This window comes from Lithobates pipiens, unplaced genomic scaffold (genome assembly GCF_037356315.1).
Source record: "Lithobates pipiens isolate NorthernLeopardFrog02 unplaced genomic scaffold, aLitPip1_a1.2 Scaffold_13, whole genome shotgun sequence".
Taxonomy (NCBI): domain Eukaryota; kingdom Metazoa; phylum Chordata; class Amphibia; order Anura; family Ranidae; genus Lithobates; species Lithobates pipiens.
The window spans coordinates 217,790,739-217,805,533 of NW_027507718.1; the positions used below are offsets into that span (position 1 = coordinate 217,790,739).

General features: G+C 38.7%; 1 protein-coding gene across 11 annotated transcripts in view; it reads right to left on the bottom strand.

Moving 5' to 3' along the window:
* NRG1 (neuregulin 1) overlaps nucleotides 1-14,795 on the bottom strand; it is an 872,712-nt gene that overhangs the window by 91,069 nt on the left and 766,848 nt on the right. For 3 of the 11 annotated variants that reach the window (XM_077476223.1, XM_077476219.1, XM_077476218.1), the window contains exon 1: nucleotides 4,133-5,000. The exons of the other annotated variants lie outside the window; for them this stretch is intronic. In XM_077476223.1, the coding sequence (XP_077332349.1) occupies nucleotides 4,133-4,736 (604 nt within the window). In that variant the 5' untranslated portion in view covers nucleotides 4,737-5,000. Of the gene's footprint in view, nucleotides 1-4,132; nucleotides 5,001-14,795 lie in introns of those variants that run through there. 11 annotated transcript variants of the gene reach the window in all.

Sequence of the window (14,795 nt, forward strand, 5' to 3'; positions counted from 1 at the left end):
TAAACTCTTATTCTATATGGCAGTGATGGCAAACCTTGGCACCCCAGATGTTTTGGAACTACATTTCCCATGATGCTCATGCACTCTGCAGTGTAGCTGAGCATCATGGGAAATGTAGCTCCAAAACATCTGGCGTGCCAAGGTTCACCATCACTGCTATATGGTGTCCCAGGACAGCATAACACTAATTGCTGACACCCTTTTCAGGATGGTCTTGGAGCCTGCCTCTTTAAATCTCAGTCAACAATGACAGTTGTCATATTTCCATTCTCATGAGCTTCTTTTAAATGCATTTTATTGTTATATACCATTATCTGGCTATTTAAATGCTACATAAGAGAAAATATTGAAAGATTAGATTTATTCCTAAAAATGTATTTTTAAAATAACTGTTTGTTAAAATGCTTTTAAAATAGTCCTATATGAACATTACTGTCATTAAAACCTTGAGATGAAAATAGTTCAGGAGTTAGTTGAGTTATTCGTGTTTTTTTTTTTTTTACCTGAATGCCTACAGTAAGTTATGCCCCAGAGGTTGACCACTGAGCATAGCCATGATCACGCATGCAAAAACCTACATGCATGTGCTCATTATTGTATGAATAAGTGAGCTTCATTTTCTCAGGAAGAAAGTAGAAACATCTCAGAACATCACTTTGGAAAGTCAAACCCTAATGGAAAATCTATACAATACTCTAGTAAAATTTGAAATAATATATTATTATTTGTCTGCTGCAGTAACAGAACATATTAAAGGCCCTTTCCCATATTTGTCACAATGGAAAATGTGAGTCACTGCCGATACAATACACCATCCACAGACAATGATGCCTCTCATATGCATTGTTCTAACTATTGCTACTTATGTATTAAGACCAGCTGTCTCACCTAATCAATATTGATCTTGCATTGAATTTCTGAAACAAAAGCCTTCCTCGTTTATTTTGCCTACAATGCAAGACAAATGGTTGTCTCTAAAGCTCTCATTTGTACTCAGGAAAAATATGATGGCTTGTGTTATTATATTATATACATGCTTTTAACTAGCCTATGCTAATTTTGAATAACTAGACAGTAAATTGTATAACTAGAATGATTTTTAACCTATCATGTGATTACAGAAATGCTATCAAGGATATGGAAGCTGATTTAACCATTGTATCATTAAGGTCAAAGCTTTTAAGGGGAACTAAGCTGACATGGGAACCAGACACTCCCATATATTGGCAAAGGAAGTGCTTTAGGAAAGCAACATTAGACTTCTATGTCTGTTCATTTTATTTAATGGATAAAAACTCTATTGTCCAGTCGGTAGTCAGTGGCTTTTCGTCTTGTACTGTTTATTATTGAAATGGTCACAATAAGTATGCACCAAGAAATTAATTCAGTTCATCAATAATCTAAAACAAGGTCTTGTGCCAAATATCCACAACTTTTTTTTTTTTTAGGAAAAAAGAGAAAAAAAAGCACAAACACTGTAGTGTAGACAACAGGAAGCTCATCTATGACTTGCAATGCTTTTCTCTGCATTCCACTCAGCTTATTAATAATGCACACAGAAGCATTAGGCAGACAGGGAAAAAAAAGAAAGTACATTGAGATATTATATTTAATCTGCTCATTGAGGTGCATAGCACTGGCCTCAAAATTGCTAGCGCATTGCACAAAGCAGAACTGTGTAACAGCTCACAAAAGCAAAGCCATCAAATTGTTCATCAGCTTTCACCTCTCATACCTTGTTTGACTTCATTTTCTGTTTCCTATCCATCTCCCTCCCCCAGTTGCAACGATAAAGTAAAACCAATTATACATTACCGGGCTATGACCTTGAAAGATATATTTACAAAGGACCTGCTAACTATATACAGATACGTCCAGTATATAGCAGCAGCTCAAGTATGCATATAGGAGTGCATTGAGAAAATGGCAGTTGATAGTTTTTGTAAAGCCATGTGCTTTATTTTATATTCCACTTTGTTAATGACAAGGCTGAAAGAAATGTACAAGATGCAGTAGGCCCGCACGCAATAACCAATCATCTTTCATTGATCTTACCCTTGAATCCCGAAGAAAGGCGAAAGCTGATTGGCTCGTTTAGGCCTACCACATTCTGCACGTGTGCATTGCTCTTTATACTGTCTAATTAAACAAGACTGATGTAGCGGATGTTTAACAAGTGAACAGGTTTGCATTGTAATCTTGTAAAAAAAAATGTTATCTTGCAAAGCAGGCTAGCGATACATAGTTGTTCACAAAGATATGATATATTTGCTTTTGCACAATGGCAATCAATAACACTTAACACATATTGTTCATATTTTTTGTTAAGCACAACAGGCATTTTTTTAGTAGTCAAACTGAAACAACGGGAAAACTATTATATAAACCCAGCAATGATGTTTGCATGAGAGAACAAAAGCAATTTGTCAATTTTGTTGCCAGCTTCGCCAGCTTTTAAATGGAATTGAGACTACAATAAGTATCCAAGAAGGATAGATGCTGCCCTTGAAATTCAGGCCTTGACAAAATGGAACCAAACGGAATACCAAAATGGCTTATTACCTTGTCTCTTGGCATCATGACTGTAGGAATGACAAGTCAAGAGCATTTGCTCCTTGTCATTCTAAAGAAGGTCAGATGTTATCAGGTTCACTTACTACCAACCTTTATTTTGCTAAACTGACTCCCATTAAGAAAATCTGATTGGCTGCTATAGGTATCGGTGGTTTGCACCTCATTATCGCTCTCTGTACAGCCTGTTGAATGCTACAAACGTTACTTCACACAAATTAAATGTAAGCCTTAGTAACACAAGTGTGATGTCAACACTGAACAGTACATAGGCCTGGGACATTTACAAGCACAAATCGGGAGTTGTTAACCTAATCAGATGGTGAGAGATTACAAGTAGAAGATGTAGCCTTTTTTTTTTTTTTTTTATGAATTTTCATCTCCTGCACTTCCAGAGATTAAAACTTCCCACATCATTTTTACTGCAATATTAATCAGCAGCTACACGTAACGTCTGTTAAAAAATTAATGACCCCCTGGTGGCTTTAAAGGCTAGAGATAGGGAGCAGTTTGCTGAATTACAGGAAGCCAGGAAAAAGGTACCATTTATCTTGATGGCTGGAGACAAAAAATAGGGCCCTGTGCTCTAAGTGGTGTTTTTTTAACATTATAATACCAATATTGACGATGATGCACATTTTTGCACTGGTATATAGTTTGTACTGAGGCTTTTCATAGTTTTGTCTTTTTCAGTGGCATGCAAATTATTTTATATGACTTATGTTGAATTACACAATATCAAGTCAATGGTAAAAAGACTTACATAATGAAGTAGTGGTGATACACAAAGTAGAAAAAGAATGAATGGTTTAGCTAATATACTAGTCAGTTCATATTATATTACAAAGATAATCATTGAATATCTGAATGGCAAGGGTGTGAAAATTGCAGTAATCCTTCACACCCAATCAGGTTTAATCTAGCATCAAGTCAAGGCAGTTGGCCTAATTTAAGATGAACTCAGATGGTTGATATGTGTTACTCCATGCTGTACATTGTGCTGGGAGGTATGCTGCTACTGCTTTCATCCTTTTGTAAATGCAAACTGCCTGGCTGGGTAGCTTATCCAATGACCTCAGTTCTTTCAGTGACCTAAAACAGTATGCAGATTACTAGCTCTGACCTGACTCTGGGGTTGATTTACTTAAACTGGAGAGTGCAAAACCTGGTGCAGTTCTGCACAGAAACCAATCACTTCCAGGTTTTTTTGCTTTATTGAACAATCTGAAGTTAGAAGATTATTGGCTACCATGCACAGCTGCACCAGATTTTGGCATCCCTAGTCTTAGTAAATCAACCCCTCTGACTTGCTGCATGCTTGTTTTGGGTCAGTGATTTAAAAAGCATTGAAGCCAAAGACAGCCAAGCAAATAGTATTTTCAGAATACGGTCAACAACAACCACTTGCATTTGTTTTACTACACATGATTCCTTTAAATGCACGCAATGATGTTTCTTTTCCCTTTTTTATACAACAGTTAACCATAAATGTCTACTTCTTTTAGCAAAAAAAATCTTCCGTGACATTTACAATTGAAGCATTAGCTGAAGCTATACTTACCTTTTTTTATAGTGACTGCGGTACTAGATTCTGAAACTCCTAAAGTATTTATTGTAGAAGGCTGATATATTTTTTCCACTGAAGTAACTTTTGGTGAATTATTATCAGTAGTTAATGGCTGAAAAGTAGGCTCTGTAGGCACGAGGGATGATTCAACTTCCACTGAAACCTGGATATTAGTTTTAGTAGTAGGAATAAGGAAAGGCAGCGTATATACAGAAGAAGGTAGCAATGTATTTGGTGCAGAGTTAGCATATATGATAGGATCTCCGTCTATCCTCACGGGATCCAAATGTGTCGGGGAGTCATATTCGAATATTTTGTCTACAAATACCCACTTAAGGCCAGCGATACAAAGACAGAGACTTATCAGACACGCCAGTATGGGAAGGATACAGATCTTTTCTGAGTTAAGACAGATTCTCAGCCTGTCTGCCTCCAGGCACACACAGCAGGTAATAGCGAGGCCTGCTATCCCTTGGGTAGTTCCATCCTCAGCTTGAGTCTCTGGCATGCTTTCTTCATCTTGAAGTTCAGTGGAGGGGGGGTGTGAGCTCTGCTCAAAGCACTGATTCTGAAAACCTTCTGCAGTATCCCCAGACATCTTAAAGGCATAAATCTCAATCACCTTGCCTCAGTGAAGTATAGATTTGCACATGGTCCATTACCAGAATAAGAGGGGCATACAGTAAAAAAGCTATGTAGCATGTTATATTGTAAATCAATAGAGTCTAAGTAGAAGAAGATCATTACCAGCAAAGCAAAGGAAATAGAATTCTTTAGTCAAAGAAGGTGGTAGATATTGAAACATTTCATGCTCTTCTTTGCCATGATAGTGCTTGGGCGTGTATGCTTCTCACTCCCTGACTTGTTCGTTAGTTAGTTAGTTAGGTAAGCCAATAGCCAAGAGTGAATTGCTGTGTTCTCACCTGGAGCATAGGATGGTGATGCCTGCTTGGTAGAATACAGCTGTCATGAAGCAGCAACCACAAGAAAAGCAGTAGGACCGGCAAGAGCAGCAGCAGATGAGGCAGCAGTGACAGCAGCAATATCATCCTGTTGTGTTAAAGCTACGAGTGAAAGAGGCTGAATCATTACAGAGCAGCAGGTGCTTGTTCTGGGAGCATCACGGCACACAGTATTTTCACAGGCTGTGACTTGACAGGAAGGACAGTGAGAGCTGGTTGGTTACTCCCTTCTCTTCTTTTGCTTAGTCGTCTTCAGCATCCTTGTTCTGGCTTTCCTTTTTGTAAAACAAGACGTTCTCTTCTTTTTTTTTTTTTTTTTTCCCTATCCACTTTACCAGTCACGTACCTTATCACTTAGATTCTCCTTTCTCTTCTCGTCTCCCCCACCCACTGCAGGGCTGGTCTGAATAAAATCTGTGCATCCAGCAACACAGTACTAACAGTGACTTCCTACTTTATCCAATTAGAAGGAATGAAGGCCATCAAATCAAAGAGGAGACAGCAGGCAGCATTTATGATCTCTCTTTCACTCTCCTTCGGCTTCTTTTTTTTTTTTTTCACCCTTCTTCTACTGTTTGGTTAGGGAAAGGCGCAGCAATCGATTATAGCAATCTTGCCAGTCTACAATGGGGAGGAGATGGGAGATGGTAGCCGTAGAGGCAGGACCCAAAGCTCAGCAGGTCTGATATTCGAATCCTCCCTAGAGAGGCACTTTTTTCTAACTGCTGTTTCCTCCAGTCTGCTACTCCTGTAAGTTTATCTCTCGGTGAAACAGAAATGTGGGAGACTGAAATAGTGCAATGCATTTTCTGAGATTAGCTTCTTTTTTTTTTTAAACAAAAAATAAATAAATAAAAAGCATCCATGATGTAGAATATAATTCATTAAATGAATTAGTCGTAGTATGTGCTAGCATTTCATTTAATTGCCAAATCACACACAGAAAGCTAAGTAAACTTAGTCTCGTTAAACCAGAAGGGATTAAACAAATTCTGTTAAACTTAATTACAGAGAAGAAAAAAAAAGGTGTGAATACATGTTACTGTAGGTCTGCAGATGATAATGATATCTAGGTTAAAAGTTGTCACCATTGAAACGTCTGAGGCAGCAGGCAGGGGATTCTTTTTGTTTAAATTCTGCAGGCTAATAGGTGTGGCACTGATTTTGCCAAATCATGTTGCAATGCTGGAATATTTAGGCAGACTTCTTTTTCAAGGAACTCAGACTTCTATCTATGATACCAGATTAACCACTACAGCTCTGCAATAACTATATACATGAACAAAGACTATTAATAATATGTTAATAAAAATGTGTCGGGAATGCTGGAATTGTTGCATTGCAGCAATTACTTTTCAGCCCGCGCTGGCAAGAGCATTTTAATGATTAGACCCCTGAACAAGTCCCTGCTTCCCAGCACGTAGACCTCATACAACTTAAAGAGGCACTGTCATCTTGCCAAGGGTTCACCTCAACCTTACCAGTGATCCCTCACCACTCGCTTCTCCTATAGAATTCTCCCAATAATGTCACTGAACCTGGACTTCTGTGTATGACCTGGTCTCATGTGACCGTCCTCAAGTTTAGCATTCAATCAGTTAAGCCAAAGCTTTGTCACAGAATAGGGGTTTAAAGAGGAAGTAAACCCTGATGGGTTTACTTCCTCTTTCATTCCCTGCAAAGGTAAAGCATGCGCCGTAGACAGTGGTGCCTGTCTTTCGGCAAATATCTCCTAAACCGTGTAGGTTTAGGAGATATTTCTTGGACCTACAGGTAAGCCTTAATCTAGGCTTACATGTAGGTCAAAGTGTGTTGTAAGGGTTTACAACCACTTTAATGTCACTGCTAGGTCACAGGCACTGCCCATTCTAATAGAGGCTTTATAGGAGAAAGGATCAGTGAGGGGCTGTGGGTGAATATGTGGGTATTAGGAAGGGCCTTTCCAGAGACAATTTCACTTTTCTCTTAAAGCGATAGTAAAACCCCCTTTGCGATTTATACCTAGAGGTAGGCCTATCGTAATGCTTACCTGTAGGAAATGATGTTTTAGGAGATATTCACCCTGGATGCAGCCGCTGATGTCACTGGCGCTTGCGCTCTAAAGGTCGGGCATACGCTCTGGACCTTCAGAGCTCCGAGGGCTCCTGCGCACACAGCTAGCTAGTGCACGGGAGTGACGTCATAATGGCTCCAGCTACTCACAGCCCCGGAGCCTGGAAGAAAGACCAGGAGAACATGTCAGCCCTCTCAGCGGTGACGATGCAACACTGGAAGGGCTTCGTTCTAAGGTAAGTATTTCATAATGTGTTAGTATGCAGTGCATACTAGCACATTATGCAATTGTCTTACAGGTGTTTTTTTTTTCAATTCTGCAGCGGTTTACTACCACTTATAAAGAAAACGTGTCATAAGACAAATGCAGTTACTTTGTTTTGAAAATGTTAGTTGCCTGGCTGCTCCTGTCCTTTGCTCCAATTGACCACATTACTTATTCCATACCTGTTGGGGATCAGTGATTTAGATGGGTAGATATACTAAACAAATAAAGATTGTTCATTTAGGAAAACGAAGGTTCGCTTAGTAAATAAGTTCAATCATCCAATCAAGTGCAAGCAAAAATCTCTGACACAGTTGAGTATTCAAAGTTAAATCAACTTTCATTATTTACTAAGGTAAGTGGAAACAGACTTTGATAAGTCAGCAGCCTTCTGTAATATGCAGTAGTATTGAAGCTAGACACAGGCAACTAGCATTCTAAAGCCCCATACACACTATCAGATTGTCTGCTGATTTTTTCCATCAGATTTACCAAAACCATATAATATGAGGTCAAACCTTAGGGGTTTCAATGTGTATGCAATCAGGCAGGCCCTTGTACTACATGGTTTTGGTAAACCTGAAGGAAAAAATCAGCAGACAATCTGATAGTGTGTATGGGGCTTTAGCATTAACAGACTACATACTTTTCTCATGACAGAACTCTTCTCAGAACTTTAATTTGACTAAGAATATTAGATTCAATGTCTTGCATTCAATATTTGTGCACATGCTTGTATTCCAACTGTGCAATTCTAACAAAATATACCAACAAAATATACCATCAAATTTTTTGTGTGATTAACATTAGCTTCTATTCAGGCACTGAGAACTGTCCCTGGCCATACATGGGTCTTTTCTTTTTTCCTTCAACCAGTGGGACACAATAGTGCAGTGGACAGGATTCTCCCATGCACACAATCAAGGTGGATGGGGGGATCCTCCCTGCTGCACTATTGTGTTTTGACAGTGGGGACACTCCCCTGCTGTCAGAATACACAAATCAGTACTTCAGCCATTGGCTGCAGTTGCTGATCAAACAGCCTTTATTTGACATGGCGGTTGAACAGAAGACAATTGGTAGATCGACTTCTGTTCAACTGCAGGGGTCACAAATGGATCAAAATTTGGACGATCCCCGCTGAACCAGATAAATTTAATTTAAATCCATCTATAGCCATCTTGCAACTTTAAATTGGCCAAAGCACACGTTCACTTTTAGACTTCAATTTTTTAAAGCATACTGTACTTCTTATTAAAAAAAAAGTGAGAACAGTCACATAGTGCCTGCACAACCCTCCAGATAAATAATACAGCCTCTTCTGAAAGCACCTAGACATAGCAAGTAGTTGGTCCATGCAGTGTCTTTTTTGTATTTGTACAAGGAGTTCTATTTTTAGTCAAGAAGCAATATGTGAAACCACTTTTTATTGCTCTGGATATAATAAACTACTAAATTCTAAAACGTATGGTTTCCCTACGCACTATGTACTATGTCAGGAATGTAACTAATGTGTACAAACACATGCACTTGCTCCGGAATGTCTGAAACTCCCATGACATAACTGACATTTGGACTACCTAAGTCAACGGGTTAATGTTTGCCAGGGAAAAATTACCTAATACACCTACAGCCTAAATGGCAAAGGAGAAAGTACCAAAATTTACACTGTTATCCTTTTATGTAAACCAGTCAATCCAAACAAATAGCATGCTAGAAACAATGGCTTGCAGAAGACATAAAGTAACTGCAGCCTTAGCACAATTAGCCATCATATCATTAGAAGATCTGTTGTTTTCTTTTGTGCTGCATAAAGTCTGACTACAAAAGTGAAAAATACACATGCATAAATTAAAGCAAACCTGTGGATAAAATAAAAATAACAAAACAACAGCAGCAGGTAGTTGACAGCGTAAACTGTCAGCACATACAGTACCTGTTGTTGAATAATGTCCTGCCTATGTGCCGCCCTGAGACACTCATTGTTTCTTTACTTTCACAGAACACACTGCCTGGTGACTAAGCAACCTATCAAGAGGCCTGAATATTGGGGGGGGGGGGGGACTTAAATTGTTTGTTACCCAAACACTTAATATTCCTGATATGTGACTGCTGTACCATGTACCTGTATGAGAAAGTCCCCTGTTCTATTTGTATTGCTTCCTGTATGTGAAATCCCTGGTGATCCTGAAAGTCCCTCTGCGTTCCTAGTAAAAACTAACCACACTGAGCAGAAGAGCACACTGTGGTCAATTCTCTAGCTGTAATGGGAACTCAGGATCAGACTTGCCCTGACACGTCCCCACTGCACAACCATTCACTAGGAAGCTCAGTGTGCTGCTGCTTCTCCTCCCCTAGCTCGTATACAGCTGAGAACAGAGGGAATGTGATCACTTATAAAAAAAGGGGGAAAAAAGTATGTACAGGCATACCCCACTTTTAAGTACACAATGAGGTTTATTTACTAAAGCTAGAAAGTGCAAAATCAGGCTCCCTTCTGCATATAAACCAATGAGCTTCTAACCACAGCTTGTTCAATTAAGCTTTGCTAATAACCTGGAAGCTCATTGGTTTCTATGCAGAAGTGAGCCTGATTTTGCACTTTCTAGCTTTAGTAAATAAACCTCATTGTGTACTTAAAGTGGTTGTAAACCCTTACAAACCACTTTGACCTGCAGGTAAGCCTAGATTAAGGCTTACCTGTAGGTCCAAGAAATATCTCCTAAACCTATACGGTTTAGGAGATATTTACATAAAGACAGGCACTGCTGTCTAGAGCGCATGAACCGTACGCAGCGGCACGCAGGCGCACTGAGCAGGCCGCAGATCACGGCGATATGCCGCTCGTGTCGGCTCCCGTGTGCATGCGTGGGAGTGACGTCATCGCGGCTTCAGCGAATCACAGTGCCGGAGCAGCAAGACCCGGAAGTCACTCCGGGATACATGGCAGCGGCGAAGATGAAGACGGAGGACCGCTTCGGGGGCTTAGTTCTCAGGTAAGTTATTCATAATGAGCTAGTATGCTATGCATACTAGCTCATTATACCTTTGCCTTGCGGGTTGCATTTTTTTTTTTTTTTTTTAAAGCCTTTACTTCCTCTTTAAAAGTGGGGTATGCCTGTATAATGATTTTTTATATCTATACAAAAACATTTTGCCTTTCATTTCATTTCTATTTTACCTTTCATCTCTATTTATTTTGGTTTGTTTTATAAGGTGATTGGTTAGAATCACTGTAAGAGAACTGTGACTTTGAGAAATTTGTTACTTGCATAACTAGTTTTAGAAGTGTTTGGGCAAGGTTACCTACATGATCCTGCTGTTTATTGTGTAATTTGTCCATATGTTAATTTTAGACAGATGCATATATTCTTTTAGTCTTATGGCAATAGGGGAGGAGATGCCAAACTGCCTTGGTTAGCCAAGACATTCCCCTTTTTGTGCTCAGTATCTAATCTCCAAGCCCTTAGCTCCCCAGCCGATTCAAAGTTTACCAAAAACTGTGTCATCAATGATTAGGAGGTGAGTGCAATTTGTCAAAAAAGGGTCTCCATTTAATTCTAATTCTGAACACAATTGTAGGCTACCTATATGTGAAACCAGCGTATTAAAAATGCTTATGATGTAATTTCTATCTTTCTAGATGCTGAGTGTTACATTCCACAGACCAGCTGCACAGAGTTCACATCTAGCATAGGCACTGTAAAGGAAAGCCACCCGTTAACACAGTCTGACTTACAAATTAATACACCCACATAAATTTCACATCCTTTTCACATGGGACTGAAATAGACACTGGTGTTATTACCACCTGTAGGTAGAAAATCTCTGCACTAAACAAGTGGAATTCAAAGGAAAAACCTGACATTAGACCATGAATATCAGAAGATTTGGATCCATTTTAACACAACTGCCCACCCACGATGCGAAAGAAAAATGAAGGAATGTGTTGGAATGAAGGAAAGCAATTAAAATCTGAATTACATAGTTAAATTTAAAGCATTTTATAGAATAAAAGCCGTGCGTAAAGTGTATCTGTGGTCAAAAATAAAAATCAAGTATGTAATGAGAAATTTAATTCTCATGTGTTATATAGTTGCAAAGTCATTCAAAATACAATGCTCTCCAAGTTGCCAAACAACATTCCCACGGTACCAACTCCCTTCATTGCCTTGGCATAAAATAGTCATTCCCTGTGAATTTGCACAGCCATGTCTCCCACTGAGGAGTGCTTTGCACTGGAACAACAACTGAGCATGAGAATGTTGTATGTGTTGTACGTGTCAAGAGGTTGAGGTACAACGTTATCTATAAATCACCCCCCCCCAATCTGAAGAAGCACAGTGAAAAGAAATAGCACCTCCTTCTTTAACATCATCAGTAGTGGCCACAATGCAAACTGTGAAATGCAACATTCACAATACATATGTCCTTCTCATGAAGCAACCAGAAAGGCATCACAAATAATAACAGAGGTAAAAGAATGCAATGGTGGTTTATAGGCAAGAATTCCGCATTAAGGGTCATTTGTGAAAATAAGGTATATATGATATAATCATACAGTGGTTTGATAGGTACCATTGCCCTGATTTCCCATCAGCAAACCTCATATTTTGACATTAGATCTCATTTAATGCCGTGCACAGCTGAATGTAGACCAACACCAGTAAAACTCCTACTAGCTAACAAAATACAAATAGCATTTATCCACATCAACCATTCTGAATCCCAAACTTTCCACCCTAATGATACTGATGCCAAAGTTATTTTTATTCAACAAAAGAAACTCAATAGTTCAAAACCAATAAGAATTCAGTCTCACTACTACAAATTGAAATAGTTTTTTAGGGTTTCTAGGTACTCCGCTATGCGTGTCATCATTGCTCACTAAACTGCCATTCTGAAAAGCCTATATGGATATCAGTAGCGTATTTCTTTAAAGTAGGATATCTAAAATAATAAAAGGTGATGGTGATGTTATTTCATCAGCTGGGTTGAGAACTGACTTGTAAACTGACTTTGCCAATAAAGAAGAAAACATGTTCAGTATTTCTAAAAAATAGATATATATTTGTAACTTTGCTTTCATGTAATACTAAAATATATGTACAGGGCTCTGTAATGTGTTCTAAGCAATTTTCACCTCTGCAATTTTGCTTTTGTTGGTTTTGACATTTTGTAAGTGTATCATTACTACCAGGTTTTACTAGGATTGATGCAGCTATAGAAAGAGTATTTTAGCATTACCAAACCGTTATGCGAGCAATACAAGGTACAGTGTCAAACATTTTAAGGGCTCATCTTAATGTTGGCCATTCAGTGGCGGTTTGTTCAGTCTCTTACCAAATGCCTAAAGCATTTTCCAGCTTCTAGGTGAGTGTTTAGAATGCACCTAAAAAGCCAGCAAAGACCTGCCTACTGGAGAGGGGTAGAGCCTTGAAGGATACTATAGAGGTGGTTCTGAGATGCCTATTCAAGGCGATAAAATGAATTACATAAAAATGGCAGGCACATAACACACCGACTGTGGAGAATTGGGTTGAGGCCATTAACTCATTAATCGGGAGCGAGAGAGTGATGCATATTAGAGAGGGTATTTATAGGAAGTTTGTGGGAATGTGGAGACCTTGGTTGGATGAGATGGGGTATCCTCTATAGGTTGGGAGTGGGGAGCGTATAGAGACCCCTCTTTTTTTTTCCCCTCTCTGTCGCTCCCAACCCCCCACCTTGAAGGATTTAGACGACCTTTTGTTTTGGCACTTACTATTGATTTTCTGAAATGTTCCTGGCCATTCCTCCATGCTCCTTGATGGCTTTTGCAATCAATAAAAGGTAAACATAGCTATAGCTTGGGTGGTGTGAGGGTAAGGTGGGGGGGTGGGGCGTGGGTAGATATGGCAACAAAGGCACCATGTACTGTAAACTATTACATCATATCACATAATGCTGTATTTTTTTTAAAGAAAAAGGCATTTTCTTTGTTATTTGTGTAATAATAATATTATAAATAAATAAAAATTATTTAAAATAAAAAAAAGCCATCAGAATACCATTGGCAACGGAACACTGGCCACTTATCAACCACTTGAATGTGCATTGTCCCAGTCCCAGTTGCTTACCATTCAGACTTGTGCAATAAGTGGTTGGCAGACTGGTAATCCTGATTGAAAAATAGTGCAGAATTGGTAATACGCAATAATTTTAAAAGTACATTACGGTTTCAGAAGTAAAGCCTTTTACATTTGCAGTCTCAGCTGAAGTACGTTTTCTTGGGCAGAATTTTGTCAGACCTGGCACCAGAGATGCCTTCATAGCTTTGATAAAAATATCCCTGCAGTATGCTGTATCTGTTGTTTGGCAAAGCTAATGCCTCTTTTTAATTCCAAGGAACATTCACATTGGAAACTGAACATTTTTATGCAACTTGTTAAAAAAACAATGATTTGAGTCTCAACAGACAATAAAAGTGCATTTAAGTGCATTGAGGTACTTCTCAGCCAGTATGCAGTGTTTTTTTGTTTTTTTTAACAAGAAACTTACAGGATGTCATTAATTACAAATAATTGTTGTGTACTATAGGATTCCTAGTGCATGTTACTGTTATAAATCACTGTTACTGATATTGATAACGGTAGTTAATCAACGATGCTGCAGAATATAAATTGACAGGAGTTTTAAAAATATCCTACTTAAAATGAAAAAAAAAGAAAAGGTTTTGGCTTTACATAACACTTTGGAAAACCAGACCAGGTAGGCTAGTAAGAAAATACCATCCGTGAATAATGCAATGTAATGTGGTTGATTTAGTTAAGTGAAGCAAAACAGCCAGCATGACAGTCAGGCAACTAACATTTGCAGAACAAGAAGTCACCAATAACAACCTTTGGGGGTTATTTACAAAAGGCAAATCCACTTTGCACTACAAGATCTGAAGGGAAGATCTGAAATGAGGGGAAGCTCTGCTGCTTTTATCATCCAATCATGTGCAAGCTAAAATGCTGTTCTTTATTTTCCTTGCATGTCCCCCTCAGATCTACAGCGACTTTACTTCCAAGTGCACAGCGGATTTTCCTTTAGTAAATAACCCCCTTTGTGTTCCTCCTTGGAAATATCTATTTTCAGCATGCTCAATGTAAGATGATCCGGCAATCACTATATAACCAGTCATTGTAAAAAGATATTGAAATTTAACCACTCCATATTCACATTCCATACTACGTATGTTGTATTAATGCAATTCCCGTTACATCAAGCAGTGCCCAACAAATGACAACTACAACCATACAAATCTGAACAAAAGTCTGGATTAGCTATGTTTTGCCTCTTAACCAGAAAGAAAATAAGTAACTTTAGATAAAGAATGAACATGATAATAATA